Genomic DNA, 15977 nt, shown 5'->3' with positions numbered 1-15977 from the left:
GATGTACGGTACATCAAGGACGCAGATCGGATCATCCCAAATAATATTATTGTTGGATAAATTTGTGATGCACCTCTCACAACGTATCATATTGTCCCACGTTACTGATTCACATAATATTATAATCTTTGTAGAGCGTTTTCGAGCAATTCATCTCCTTATATTAAGTCACGTTCTTTTTCTTTTTTCTTTATCTCTCCCCTCGCTCTCACTTTTTGTTAATGCCATTTGATCGTCCCTCGTGCCCCTGTAAATATACGCCACTGCGGCATTCAACTGTTGATGTCAAATAACATACTGTGCCCTATTTTGTCCTGACCTTTCATGTTATCTTTATTATGTTTTTACGGCGGAGTAGGATTGGAGAAGCATTATGGACAACGCCATGGAAACAGTTGTCCAAAAAGCAAAGTTAAAGTCATAACAATCTGAGAGAAAGCTAGATTATTCAACAACTAAATTATTTACACCCTTACCAAGTTTTTTTCATAATTTTGTAAGTACGTGAAAGAGAAAGATTCAACAAAAGCCCTAATTCAAGCAGTCCATCTTTCATTCTCGAGTTACGAAAACACAAAAAAGACCATCGCATTTCCAAGGTTTTGAATAATTTAGTTGTTAACTATATGTCTTGAATTGATGATGGTGTGAAATGCCATTTATACGCTAGTACAAAGTTTTTTTTTTTAAATGAATATTTGAATGACTATCAATAATTCATACAACTCTTGATGCATTGCATTATTTATGGTATTTACGTGAATATTTGCCGGTTTTAAGTAATATAACTACTTCTCATGATATATATCGCATTATGTCGCACTTGCACGATTCATCAACCCTTATACAAGCTTTTACCGACTCACAAATAAACTCATTTTGTTTCCATTTCTACAGAATCGTGTCACCCTGTAACAATCAACGTCCCTTCCAAAATCCCGAAGAAGTCTTACATCTCGGCAAGGAACGACGCGGCCGCCATCTTGCAGACTATCCGAGTACAACAAGAACTTAGCAACGGTCACATGCCAGCTCAGTTCAATGGCGTCGCTGGTAGTCGTACACCCGATGATGATTCCCTGGTCGACACTCAAAGCACAAGAGACTTTTATGATACGCCGAGTTCAAGTAAATATGGACATTTTATGGACTTGAGTAGATAGATTAATTAAATAAAACCTTTTCTACCACATTTGTACACCAGTTTGCCGAGTAAATAAATGTTATACATAAATTGTTGTGATATATTTACGACATGTGAAGCAGAGATTCTATTTTACATCGTGTATAGGGAATCACAGTCAAACACATATTCATACTCGGTATGTATCTAGAATGCAAGGCCAATCCTGGATACGGAACTAACCATTTAATCACTACATGAGGTTTTGTAAATCCAATATTTACTCAGGAGCGATATGGAGATTCTTCTAATAACAATATACCACTACTCCCAAGAAACAGTCGGTTTGGAGGCGTGGTTGGGGTAAACAACTCAACATAAATGGAGCAAAAAGATTAATCTGTGTTCTAGTCGTGTCATTATATCGTGAAAGAAACCGTCTAGAAGCAAATTTGGAAAGGCTAATTTATATACATAACATTTTTGTTGCATCATGTGATGTTTAAAATCATCAAAAATCTACTCAATCTTGTTTAAAACCATATACACTGCACATAGAAATTGGTATATGGGACTACAGACACATAAGGTACGAATATTGGGTCCAAACCTTTCAGCTACTATTTTCGGGGTGCGGATATATAATAATAATAATAATAGCCTAATAGTCCACTCCAAATTTTATTAAACCGAAACGGAAATTCTTTTTGCCCAATTGATCGTGAGCCCGGCAGCCACTGAGCAGCGCCAGATCGACGTTGCTCTATCCCTTATTGTTGAACGCCAAACAAGGTAGCAACAACTCCCATCTTTTAACGTCTTTTGGTATGACGCGGCCGGGGTTCGAACCCACGACCTCCCGGTTGTGAGGCGGACGCTCTACTGACTGAGCCAACACTCCGGTACGAAGTACATCTGAAAGCGCAATCCGTTTCGAAGACATTTTTCCTTTGATATTCCTCCATGCACACGGACACAAATATAACGAGAATGCTCACAAATAATGTTGTACGTGTACCAGAAGGTTCGGAACCCATCGTACTCTTGAACCCAGTGTTGAGATTTGTCTTGCTAAGCAGCATACAGATCACGGGGTAAACAAATATGAATAAAAATAGATGTTATTGGTCAAATTGGCGAAGATAGATCAATGTACGACATGCTTTTAGGGCTGATTAGTGCAAGTAGGTTAACAAATCACTTCAGTCGGCATGGCGTGTGATCATTTACCATCCATTTCTCATATATCTTCGTCACATTAATCTTCCCGTTGCCATGGCATCCGGCATTAGTTACAGACATTGTTTGTCACACATGAAATCGAATAAGTATTTTAATGCAAACACTCTAAAAGTAAGCAAATTTAGGCCCTATTTATTTGTTATATAGATAAGATAAGATAAATAATTTGAAATATGAGGCAAACAATATTTCTTTTCATTGTTGAGGAAATGTGCATTAGTGCTCCAGTTGCTATGAGGTATGATGTTTTGATCTTTTATTCTTTTTAGATTAATATTTCTCCATTCCGAGCAGCTTTAATAAGGTATATTCAATTATTTTGATTCAATGTATACCATAACATAAAAGGGGGTAAAAAGGTATAAGGTGTAATTTATACATAAGAAGGAGATCGAGGGATGCACCTATTCAGGAACTACAAGGGGCATTCAATAAGTTAAAACAAGAAGCGCTGTCTTTACGTATTTACTAATGTTTGCCCAAATTGCGACTCTGACCAGCTCCTCTCTCTTGCGATCAAACAGGCTATCAATCACTTACCGAATAATGTTTTCTTATTTGTCATTGTTGTTGCTTTTAGAGGGACCCCTGACCGTGTAATCACACACGTCAATGCATTATTTATGTATACATCGGTTATGGATAAGGTTTCGGATATAACGTCATAGGGGGGAACAAAGGTTCGGGAATTTTTTAATTTTAAATAACGCGTTATTTTCTGAGAAGGTCTCCATAACCTCTTTCCAGACCTTGCTGCATTGTCTGTTTCCACGTCGCTCAAGTACTCTGCAAATTTGTGTGTTATGCTCGTTACAAACAGGGTGTCATTTTGATGACGTTCGAGTGCGTTAACGACCGACGCGGTCTTTGACGCGTATTTTTAAGGTGATAGCGTACAAAAAATGAATGAGAAATGAACAGTTTTAAATTGTTTTTTTTTTACATTTTGTATGGGCTAATTGCCATCACAGTCTCGATTAGTGCATTTAACAACGCAATGAAAACTACGCCTCGTTTGCTAAGGGCATTATGTACCTTGAAAGTGTTATTGTTCTAGGGTTCGACTCTTCTGATTTTCTGCACAAAGTCCATAATATTAGAAAAGGGGCTCCCGAATACTATTAATAAAAACAGTCATACTGCCTTATTTATGCGACCTTTCCCGAGAAAAACAACTATCTATATCGTACTCAGAGGCCAAGATGCATTTGACTTTCTTGGAAACTCGAGAATTTTTTTTGGTGAAGCTAAACCACTGCGAGATGTGCGAATAAAAGGTTTCTTTTTAAAGCTGCGTTCGAGAATAATAGCGAGCGAATCAGCTGAGACGAGGCGACAAACAGCCTCATTACCTTCTAGGCACAAACCGTCAGTATGTAAATCAAACACATCTCATCAAACCTCTTCCATCAATCCGTAAACAAAAAGAAGGAGATTAAAACGGGTGTTCAAAATAAAGAAATTAAGCAAATATATTATACATTCTGGGTATATTATTAGTTAATTATGATAAAAGTAACTTATGATGATGACGAAAACAATTATTTAAAGATCGTGAGAAAAAAACTGAGTTTAACCAAATGCATGCCGACAAATTGTGGAAGAAGAAGAAGTAATCAATTTTCATTTCACCAAGAGTAACACGAATGCTTAAACATTTAAGATTCAATTAACGTCATGTCTTAGTGATATACCTATACAATTTCAAATCGCCGAGTACTCCTTCCTGCTTACAATACCATGATTAATGTTCTTGATTGTAATGCAAAGCAACCAGACGATCCATATATTAAACAACATAATTATGATAGGGAATGATATTCGATCAATAAACAGAAGGGTTAGCATGTCACCCTCTGCCCCTCAACGTTGGTTATCTCGTCGAGGGAAGGAAATGATTCTGGAGGATCGTGAATGAATTGGAATGGGATGGTCGGAGGTGCATGGGTAGAGGAGAAAAGGGCTGGGTGGATTTACTCGTCTAATACCCCATTCACAGTGGTTTTGAAAATTTGTAGCGGCGTTGTAGCGGAGCGGCGACACCGCCATAACACCGCTACAAATGCATTCACAGTAGAAAAGTTATCCCGCTGCAGCAGCGGGATAAATATCATGTACCCATTCACGCTGCAGCGGGTGATTTTTATTACCTCCGTAACAAACACGTGTATGCATGGCTCATGACCCGCGAGTGACCCCGATATGACCGGAAATACTTCAGCGCGTAAACATGTCAAGTTGCTTTTTGTATCCTCGATCATATTACTTTTTAAAAAACTAGCATTTTTATTGCTTCCAGTCAGAATATTTTAATTTTTTGAAGTGTGAAATATTTTTATTTGGATAATTATAATATCTACATAATAATAAAATCAATTTGAATCCACTGGTTACTTTATTTCTATTTCACTTTATGTTCCCCATTGCTGGAGAAAAGAGGTCAGTGATAGGTAAGTAAACAAATCACACGTGTTTGTCGCGGTGTTATAGCGGAGAGCCTACACAACACCGCGACAGCAGCGGGACTGTCCCGCTGCTGTAGCTAGGCGAACCTAGCGATAGTTTGTCGCGGCGTTATCGCGAGGCGGTGTTATCCCGCGATAGTTTATAACGGGTCCGAGCCTTCACACTGAAGACAACACCGCGACAGCAGCGGGACAGTCCCGCTGCTGTCGCGGTGTTTGAGGCCACTGTGAATGGGGTATTAGTTATTTTCATACTTTTGTCAAATTCGGCTAGATTCGCCATCTAAAGCTAAAGGATCGCTTGCTAATTATGATTTCAGAATTAGAATTTAATCATGAAAACAATAATTATAAGTGTCGGCAGTTAATGTAATGATTTAATTGTATGAAATAATTTATGATGACAGCATTTTATGGTGTCCTAAATCTCCTCCCTTTGTCTTCCCTCAAGAATAAACAACGCGATGTGAAGTGCATGCAGCCTGATGCAGTGTATGTACATGAAGCCCTTTTCAAATGGCACTCTCATATTAAGGGACTGTTATTTCGACAGAAATTGTCTAACTTCTGTGAATTGAAACTATATAACTTAATATTCACCATTTTAAAAAGTTTGTAATTTATTGATATCAGTGGGTGTTCCAAGATTTTGAAGGGGATGCCGCACCAAATTCACCAAAAGTTTAACCGAAAATGTTCCACCCAGCAAATAAAAGGGTCATAAATTTGTGTAATTTGTAATGATGCACATTTTATGCGATTTGCTGACAAGTGACAGTCCATTTTAAAGAAGGTATGTGAGGTATATTCATTCAATTCTTTAGTACGTGTTATTTCATCGATGCTTAGCTTATAAGGACTATTTTTGTTTCATTTTCCTTCTTTTCTTGACTTTGTATGCCCTTACCAGCATCAGGGTCCCGTGAGGATATCACAAGGAAGAATTCAACCAGTCGAGTATTTGACCGCATTATTCAAGAGGCATCGCGTCTACCAAGTCACATCAGCCATAAAGGTAAGATTGATTCGTGTCTGTCCGGTACGGGAGGCAACCAGGATATGACAGCGACTCTCATCGCAATGTTTCATGGTGGATCCAGGTTGTTGTAATGAGGGGGAGGGGGAGGTTGCGCCAGACAGCTAAAACAAAAAAGGGCGATCGGAAGCTTGTCATTGCGAATAACCCCCTTTATCGACCTGGACGACTGCCCACTAACACACTACTCTATGGACCCCGGGACAGTTACCCTCGGAAAAGTTTCCCTGTCAACTGCCCCTTAGAACAAGCCCGCCCTTGACAATTACCCCGACTACCAACCCAGAAACAACTACCATTTTCTTATTATGTTTTTACCCCACTAATCTTAGACAATCAGCAAAAGATTTTAAATTAGGGGGAAGTCATTCTGGTGATAAATATCATAAGCGTTGTTTAGTGTTATTAGTCGAGGTGGTAGCTGTGAATGGGGTAGCTGTCCGGAATAGTTATGTTATGATAAACGATGTTTGCGATTTTCCGGGGGTAGTTGTTCTAGAGTCCAATGGGAGTATAGGCCGTGAAATAGACTAATATAAAGGGCGTGCAAAAAGAAGAGATTTGGGATAATTTGGGAGAATATAGGAGTGATGCGTAACCCCTCCTTCTTAATTCGTAACTGTTTTCAAATTATTTGAAATGGACTCTTCATTTTTTCCAACATCCTCAGCAATATCATATAAAAAATTCCGGCTCTAATTAAATCATACCCGGATTAAGCTATTAATGATCACATTGAGTGTCAACATTAAGCCATGGGGCTTTTCATCACCAAACAGGGGCCGATGCCCTGCATCTACATAATTGCACGTAACCCAAACATTTTGATGAAAGACATCCCTCGTGTCATAGGGGAGATGGGTGAGTGGTGTTGCAGACTGAACTCAATCCTAGCCGTCACATGAGAATACATAATGATGATACAATCATACCCCATTCACAGTGGTTTTGAAATTTGTAGCGGCGTTGTAGCGGAGCGGCGACACCGCCATAACACCGCTACAAATGCATTCACAGTAGAAAAGTTATCCCGCTGCAGCAGCGGGATAAATATCATGTACCCATTCACGCTGCAGCGGGTGATTTTTATTACCTCCGTAACAAACACGTGTATGCATGGCTCATGACCCGCGAGTGACCCCGATATGACCGGAAATACTTCAGCGCGGGGTTTTCGATTGCTTGAAATTGCGCGCGCTAGCTGTACTTTACACACTCTTCCTCATGTACCATGTTTATTGCTTCCAGTCAGAAAATTTTAATTTTTTGAAGTGTGAAATATTTTTATTTGGATAATTATAATATCTACATAATAATAAAATCAATTTGAATCCACTGGTTACTTTATTTCTATTTCACTTTATGTTCCCCATTGCTGGAGAAAAGAGGTCAGTGATAGGTAAGTAAACAAATCACACGTGTTTGTCGCGGTGTTATAGCGGAGAGCCTTCACACTGAGTCAACACCGCGACAGCAGCGGGACTGTCCCGCTGCTGTAGCTAGGCGAACCTAGCGATAGTTTGTCGCGGCGTTATCGCGAGGCGGTGTTATCCCGCGATAGTTTATAACGGGTCCGAGCCTTCACACTGAAGACAACACCGCGACAGCAGCGGGACAGTCCCGCTGCTGTCGCGGTGTTTGAGGCCACTGTGAATGGGGTATCATATCCTTAACATCACTCACTGCATGCTTCCCTGTGATATCCCTCTCACTCTTCATGCATGCAGATATATTTCTGATATCAATTTTCTTAGACTATACTCATTACAAGGATAACTTGGTATACTGTTTATTATGCTTATCGATATTACTCATTCCATGTTAGTAGACCTTTATACCAACAAATTTTGTCTGGATTATGCTGCTCAATCAAAATGTTAACAAAAATACCTTTTTACAGCATTATGAATAATGTCGTTGAGCGTGAACCTGAAATACTCTCCCTCGCTCGCTCCCCCCCCCCCCCCCTCTCTCTCTCTCTCTCTCTCTCTTTCTCTCCCTCTCTCTCTTTTTCTGCCCTATTTTCTTTCTCTATCTCTCAATTTCCCATATTCTCTTTCCCTCTCTATCCACCTCTCTCTCCACCTCTCTCTTTACCTCTCTCTTTCTCTTTCTTTTTCTTTCTCCCTCTCATTTATTCGTTTCTCTTTCTCCCTCTCATTTATTCTTTTCTCTCTGTACCTTTCTGTCGGTATTAATCTTTTCCTACGTTCTATATTTCCTATATCTCCTACATTCGTAGTTTGCATTCGCTTGTGTTTATCATTAATACACACATTTATAAATTGTGCTAAACACCATTTCAAACAAATGTATTATTATTACAAATAGCAAGGGTTAAAGTAATAAACCATCATTGGCGTCTCGTTGGTTATCATATATATTTAAGAAAATACTTTATCCATGTATGTAAAATCAAATAAATTCCTATTGCTTCAAGAAGAGTATACATACACTGCTATTAAGCATACGCGTCACGTTGTTATTCAACAACTGCCACAATGTTGTTGTCCTTGTTCCTGACAATCTTCTTGGAAAATCCTGACAAAACTATGTCAACGTCTGAAATAAACTATCGCTATCAGGGCCGTATATACTTAGAAACAGAGTTAACGGTCGTCTGGCCCTCAACTTACGTAAAGGCATAGAAATTACGCTGTACACATCCCCATACTGTGGAGAATAAAATAATCTTGACACCATTTCTTTCTAGCATAATCATGCTTGAGAAGGTTTGCTTGGAGAAACAAAATCATTGACGTTTCTGAAAATGCGGGAATTAAGCATGGAAATGAAACATTAGTTTATACTCATTTTCATATTTAAAGAAAATATATTTAAGAATTTGATTGGAAAAATTATGTTTTCTTTCGTTTCGAATAAGTTTACATCTTTAATGTGCATCCTTCCAAATATAGCTTTTAAAAATTACGTTAGTAAAGGAATAAGAGTGAATTAGACTTTGGGATGATGTTTCATTATAAATGCTTTATTATAAGCGTTAGTTATCAATCATCGCATCTATTGCTTTTGTGTCAATTTCATACATTTCCATAAGATCTTATTCATGAACATTAAAAACAACAGCGGGTTATTTTGCAACTTCCGTTTTTTTAGACTCGGGATATTTTCCGGAAGTTTGTAATTGCGTTTTCACCAGACCGATACGCTCATCACAAACTAGTGCAAATTAGCCCAATATTTGGGAAAAGGCGGGCTATTTTGGAAACAAGACCAAGACTTCTCGGGATATTTTCTCGACCAAATAGCCCGCTAATTGCAACTGCGGGCTGATGAAGACGCAAATTAGCTGGTTAATTTGAGATCGGGCCAGTTAAAATAGCGGGTTATTTTGCAACTTCGGTCTGATGAAAACAAGCCTAATAAAATAATGGTTGAATACTTTGATTGTTAATGGTATGATTTTTTTTTAAGGGATCTGTCTCAAACTACGAATAGAATTATTCACTTTCAGGTTTAGGTTTCTAGATCTTAGGAAGGACATGGAGGAGAAAGAACAAATCGCAAGCAAAATGTAAATAAATCTCTCGTTCAAGGTTGTCAGACGTCAGAGATTCTTTCTTGCTTTGCACCTGCGATTCGGAGGTTAACACAATTGCCCCTTTCAAACTACATGTGTTAATATACAGTCGAAGTTGTCACGCGAAAAAAATATACCGACGGCTGAGAGGGAAAGAATCGATCGATGGAGATTGTGAGCTGTTAGCAGAATTTAAAGTTCACTCATGAGCATCAACTCAGTAATTCCTTAATGGCAACGTCAAACGATGGATATAGGTAGTATATCCATGGCTAACCGAACTGAACGATTCTTAGCACAAACGTCATTTACAACAGTCGATCCAGGTAAGGTTAATGGGTTACTGGCAGGACTAATGCTAGAGCGTCATAATAATGGCAGACATGCTAAAGCCGGGGTAATGATAATGATTTCGGAGCACCAGGGCCCCGTCTCACAAAGAGTTACGATTGATCCAAATCAATCGCAAGTCCTACGATCAATCGCAAGTTTGCAGTCTCCTATCTCTTATGTACATAATATATAGTTGCGATTAATATCAACTCTTTGTAAGACAGGGCCCAGGAGTGTAAAGTCTGACATACATGGGCGCTTACAAGAACATATTATTATTGCTGTTATTATTATCATTATTATTTTATTATTAGTATTATTATTATTATCATTATTATTATTATTATCATTATTTTGATTATTACAGTTATCATCATTAGTATCATTCATTATTATTGTTATTATTGTTATCGGGTATAATTTTCTTCCGTATATGATCTGAGCTGGTATCCGTCTAGTCGGTGTGACTGGACCGCGGAAGTATAAGCTCATATAAGGATAAATTATTCATTATTGTAAGAGAAAGAATCCATAGTCGAACTGTAGAATTGCCGCCTTCATAAACAGTTTACAATGTAATTCAGCCCTCTACTTCACGCATGATAACCAATTGTATTCTTGAACTTAAATCTTACTGCGATTCCTTTCAGGAATAGGCCTACGTCAATAACACGTCGTATATCTTCAATATTTTATGTCTTTTTAACAGCATCATGATTTGTATGTGAACATGCATGCTGTAGACGAAAGTAACATCTAGATTTCTCTCATCACTTACACCAAAATACTTTTATCATGATTTATTCAGACCCTTAGAGTGGAAAGTGATTGCTATTAAATCAAACAATCATGCTCATGGCGCCGGTTTCGGTAGTCAAACGTAAATTATCGTAAACGCTGTTTACAGAATAACTGTATCATTACTATGCTTTGAACATAAACATTTCCGAAAAAGAAAATTTCTTAAAATTCACAGTGTATGAGATTTGATTTGTGAAATCAAACGATGATTTGGTAAATAAAAGCTGTCAACAACTCTAAGACTGTCTACTGTAGATATGCAGTAAAACAACAGAAAGACATATGCAAATTTGGTTTCTTTGGTAGTTCCAAACACGAGGAAAGGAGTACAACTTTATTCATGTGATGGGATGTTATGTTTGTTATAGAGAGAGAGATATCTAACAACAGAGTCTGATTATTAACGTCCGGGAACAGCCTTTCACGGAGGCCTCTGATGACTCGAATCCAGATCGGTTTACACGAGACTAGAGAGAAAAACACCAAATTTCAAACAAGATCATCTACGTTTTTGTATTTATTAAATCTCATACATGTGTGTATATATATTATATTCATATCTAATGATTTCATATCAACTTGGAATCATTGATTTTATCTTAATCACGTCTTATTGAAGAATAAGGAAGAGCAGAGATATTATATTAATGGCTCTATAAAGTTTAGCCATTCATCCGTTTTAAGCATAGTTGGGTATATTTGAATGGAAATATTTTCATCAACGTTTCCTGCGAAATTAAAGAGATAGAGTCAAACAAAATGTCACAGCTTATAATCCCTTGTTGCTCATGATTTGGACCGAGATTATTGATTGATTCCACATCTATGTTAAGTTGAATAGCGCCATAAAGGATTTCATATTATAGAGAAAGGGTCACTACATCACAGTACAACCAAGTTTAGCTCTCATACACAAATGTTCCTTATGAAGCATGCTGTATGTAGACCAATTTGGACGTGATCATCTCCGACTAACGCTCAACTTGTTTTCCAGCTCTCCTCGTTGTTAAATATTGCACTTTAATGATGAATTGTGATTGGATTAACGGTATGGATTTTGATGGATTTGGTGTCATTGCAGCCCTTAAGCCTCCTGACTGTAAGATCATCTCTCTGATTAATTTGATCAAGTTGGAAGGGGAGGAGATATTACCGACTGAAAAATTGATCCATCTTTCACGGAAGGAGCGACACAGATTCCCTCTCCTTTGACGCATTTCCAGACGGATCCACGGTATTTAGATTGGTAGGATGAAGTGCTGGATGCGGAAGGGTGGGGTTACCATGGCGACAGGTTATTGATCTCCAATTGATGATGAGAGAGCTGTAGTCACTCATTATTGCGAGATGGCATTGCTTCACCTATTATATAGATATAAATAGAATGATTATATCCATAAATATATGCATATATAAAATTAACTGAGGAGAGACACAAAACCATCAATATTTCTTTTGATCTGTATTAGTCGTGAGAAACACCAAATTTGTAACTGTCTACCAGTTTTACTCATATCATATTTCGTGCATTTTTTTAAAAAGGTTTTTGTCCCATTTTAAATCTTTATTCTTATTTGATCGGATTAAATTGATATTTGGAAACTCCTTGGAGTAAAGGAATCAAATAAGGATATTCATCATCTTTTAAACGTACTCATCCTAGATGAGTACTTTTAGGATGAAAATGGCACATAATCCCCTACTATTCAGTCGTCATGATTGTGATGGGGAAAGATGGTGAAGTAAAGAGAGAGAGAGAGGGAAGGAGGGAGGGAGGTTATGTGCGTGTGTGAGAGAGAGTTAGATAGAGAAAAGGGAGAGAGAGAGAGAAAGAGAGGGAGTCATCACTCTTTAATAATGGATAATGAGGAAAACGAGTAGGTCTACAGGTAAAGCTAGGTTCACTCAAGGGAATTCTTAGGGTCGGTTGCATGTGAGTTGAGATTTTTCTCTCTACTTCATCTTAATGATGTCATATGTGCCTCTGGCATACCCTAATCCAATCTAGTCTACGAAGCACAGCAAGATCAGATTTCAGTGAAGAACCTGTTACTTTCCACTGCTTTCTTGTCGCTATATAATAGTCTGAATGCCCTTTTAAGGAGTACGCGTGACCGCACTTTCATTTCAGTTGTTAGATTTTAATAACTCAACCCAAGAAAGAGAGAGCGTGGTTCTCCCTTGAAGTGTACAACATTGCTTTTCATCACTACTGTATACTAATGCAAGTTAAAGGTAGTCAGCAACTCATGCACACTTGTAGAAGTTAATGTGAACTTTGCCATACTGATACACATGTAGGGTAACGTGAGCCACCCATGCGACTATACAAGAGAACAGAAAGAATATGTTTATTTTCAACTAAAATCTACTGTTGGTCACACCACCAGAATATCGTAGGATTTCGTAGGACATCGTAGAGTAAAGTATTGCCAGTTTGTGGAACTTTTTGTTACCAAGTGTATCCCTTGTTCGTGATGGTATTATGAAGGTCCAAAATTTTGGAATTCATTAAGTAGTGAAATAAAAAATGCTCCATCGATTAATACTTTTAAGAAGAAAAAAAATTGAAATTGTTTTTATTACAATCATATACACCTCATTGAATTATATGTCGTTATTGCTTTTGTTTAATACAAGATCATTCTCCACTCGCTGACTCAAAATGTAATTTGATATATAATATTGTGCCTTCTCATGCTTATTTCCTTTCTAACGCGCATTTCTCTATCCTTATCTTCTTCTCTACCCCACATGCAGCTCATCATTTTGTATTATTTTCTATACCCCCGATCTCTCACTTCTTTTTGTCGTTGTCTACTCTCTATATTATGACCGTGTTCTTCTATCTTTGTCGTGTAAGCATTGTCTTGTCCCTTTCCCGTCTCTGTTGGCATCCCCCTTTTTCTTTCCCCTATTTTGTAGTTCCTTTTGTAGTGACAGATTAGTTAATTTAATTTCTCATTATTCTTAAGTATCGTTTGAGGTGTTCACACTTGTACAAGCATTGCTTTTTAGTGGACCCCTCTGTTTCAAACGTGTATTTCCTTCATTTGTTTTAAATGCTTATAATTGATTTGTAATGTTTAGTTGGAAACATGAATAAATTTGAAATTTGAAATTTGATGTGCCAAAAAACACAAGACCTATTTAGGAAATGTTGCGATATAATACACTGCATGCATGTCACAGCTTCAGAGCTTCAGCGCACGTTATCGTGTTTGTGATTGTGGAAAGGGTTTGTGGCCAGATTTTCAGCAGTATGCCGACTCGAGATTTTTGGTAAAACATTTTGTTGACCATGCGTAGTTGGTGACGAAGAGATAACGCATGCTCACCATTTATTCACGAAACAAATATTTTCAAAAGACGCTGTTACGGATTGTGTCTATCATTTCTCAAATGTCATCAACAAAATAATCAAGCTGCCGCTAAAAATTACGACCTATTCGAAGAGCTAGACTGTCTTCAAATTACAGGAAAGGTTCATGATCAATTTCATTTCTTTTTATAGGATCGTGGGCGAGCTTTCTTCACGATCCGAAACAATCATTGCTTTTACCAAGCAGTCTCACCGCAAAATGGCGAGACCGCTTACCTGTTGTACTTCAGAAGTCTTAGGTAGTCTCTAGCTACGGGTTTTTATGGTTTCATCGATATTTCATCATGACTGTCTAGAAGGAATCAGATTGGAGAAAGCACAATGTATAGTCTTCTATTCTATACTCATAATTCATATTATTATTAGTGGAATGGCAATGAATTAAGAGCAATTCGAATTTCTTCATAGAAGGCATGAGATGAATAAGATGAATATCTTCATGTTTCTATACATTACTAAAATAAGATTATTTGTAAACGAATTTCTTGTACAATAATGAATATAGAGATCTCAGGAGAATAATTGAACATTAACATTAGAGAATCCTTGATCCTGTATTCATGTACTACATTTTAATAAGCATCATAAAACATCATACAATCATCATTTAGCCTTATTATTCATCATCGAAGCGGAATACATATCAGTGTTATTGACGAATTTTGCGTATAATGTAGTAGATGTTGAAAAATGGGTAAATCCAAGACGATTCTCTTATCCCATCTCTATGCATAGTTTTCATCTTACATCCATGTAGCTTCAATGACATTATCTTATGGAAATCTCAGAGATGAAAAGTGCCTAAAGTGGGAGCAGTAAGTGTCACAATCGATACGATTTAAACAAGTTTTGTTGTTGTTGTATTTTCCTTACAGTATCTAAGAAGATATCCGCTCCGGAAATGCAAGATATCCCAGAAGGCCTTGCTCCTCCTGCTTCAAATGGACATGGGCACGTTAAGAGGACGTTCCGATGGAAAACAAAGGTAAGTTGATACCTCAGCCACATCGCCAAACCATCTACAAACCCCCAACCTACAGATTCTTGGCCAATTTTAAGAGTTTTTTTTTTTTTTTTTTTTTGGGGGGGGGGGGGGGGTCTATCGTTGGTCTGATATCAGTATTTTTGGTGTGACCTGGTTTTAAATTAATCATGCAGATTTAGGGATGTTGCTGGAGACTTGTCACACCCTCTCAGACAGAACTGATGTAGTTAAATCTGTAGGGGATGTTTTTATGCTAGGCCCCATTTTTTTATTTTTGGTAGACAAATTTTTACTTGATGTCAAAAACTTTTTTTCGATGCCACTCATAAAACAGTAACGCCACTATAAAATATTTGCATGAAAAACTACTTTTCAAGTTAATTTGTCGTTCATAAGTACTTGCTGTTGCCTGTAAGTAGAATGTTAAAATTATCAAATGATGTCATGAACAACGGAAGAATTTGATCGGTATTCGGTTAATAAAATTTGGAGTGGACTTTAAAAAGATTATTATTATTATTATTATGTTGAAAATAAAGTTGATAAAGATATTAAGCCTAAGTGAGCTTTTTCACCTTAAAAGAAGAAGATGCAGTACACAATTTTTCATAGAAACTTTCGTTCCTGCTGCCCCTTCATGTCTTGAGTATAATTTTGTTGATTTTAGATAAATTGGAAGTCTCTTCTGTAAAATAGTTTTAAAAAACTAGTACTTCAGAGGTCACCAAAATTAGGAAGGGAAAAAGAAGAAGACGAAGAAGGAGGAGAAGAAGAAGAATAAAAAGAAGGAGGGAGAGGAGAGGGAGCAAAAGAAAAAGAAGGAGGAGACAAACAAAAATAGACAAAGGAGACGGAATGGAAGAGAAACAGGAAGAAAAAAAGATTTGCACATCAAAATCTGCATGACACAAGAAGCATACAATGAATTATTCTCTACACTGCATTCGTGGAGGAGAATCCTTGCCTTTAATCGAAAACAAATACCCCTGGTGCAAAGAAAATGTAGATTTCTAGTGCGTAGGAAGCAAATATTCATTCTTAAATTTTGAAAAAAGAAAAGTACGATTAT

At 37.4% G+C, this 15977-nt stretch overlaps 1 protein-coding gene across 1 annotated transcript in view; it reads left to right on the top strand.

Annotated features, from left to right (window-relative positions):
• LOC100893577 (synaptotagmin-7) overlaps window positions 1-15977 on the top strand; it is a 48056-nt gene that overhangs the window by 19182 nt on the left and 12897 nt on the right. Inside the window, exons 2-4 of the mRNA XM_030999220.1 lie at window positions 898-1128; window positions 5741-5845; window positions 14799-14908. Coding sequence (XP_030855080.1) covers window positions 898-1128; window positions 5741-5845; window positions 14799-14908 — 446 coding nt within the window. The remainder of the gene's footprint in view (window positions 1-897; window positions 1129-5740; window positions 5846-14798; window positions 14909-15977) is intronic.

Source organism: Strongylocentrotus purpuratus, unplaced genomic scaffold, assembly GCF_000002235.5.
Source record: "Strongylocentrotus purpuratus isolate Spur 01 unplaced genomic scaffold, Spur_5.0 spur5_scaffold_5, whole genome shotgun sequence".
Lineage (NCBI taxonomy): Eukaryota > Metazoa > Echinodermata > Echinoidea > Camarodonta > Strongylocentrotidae > Strongylocentrotus > Strongylocentrotus purpuratus.
This window is presented reverse-complemented; position numbering and strand designations above follow the sequence as displayed.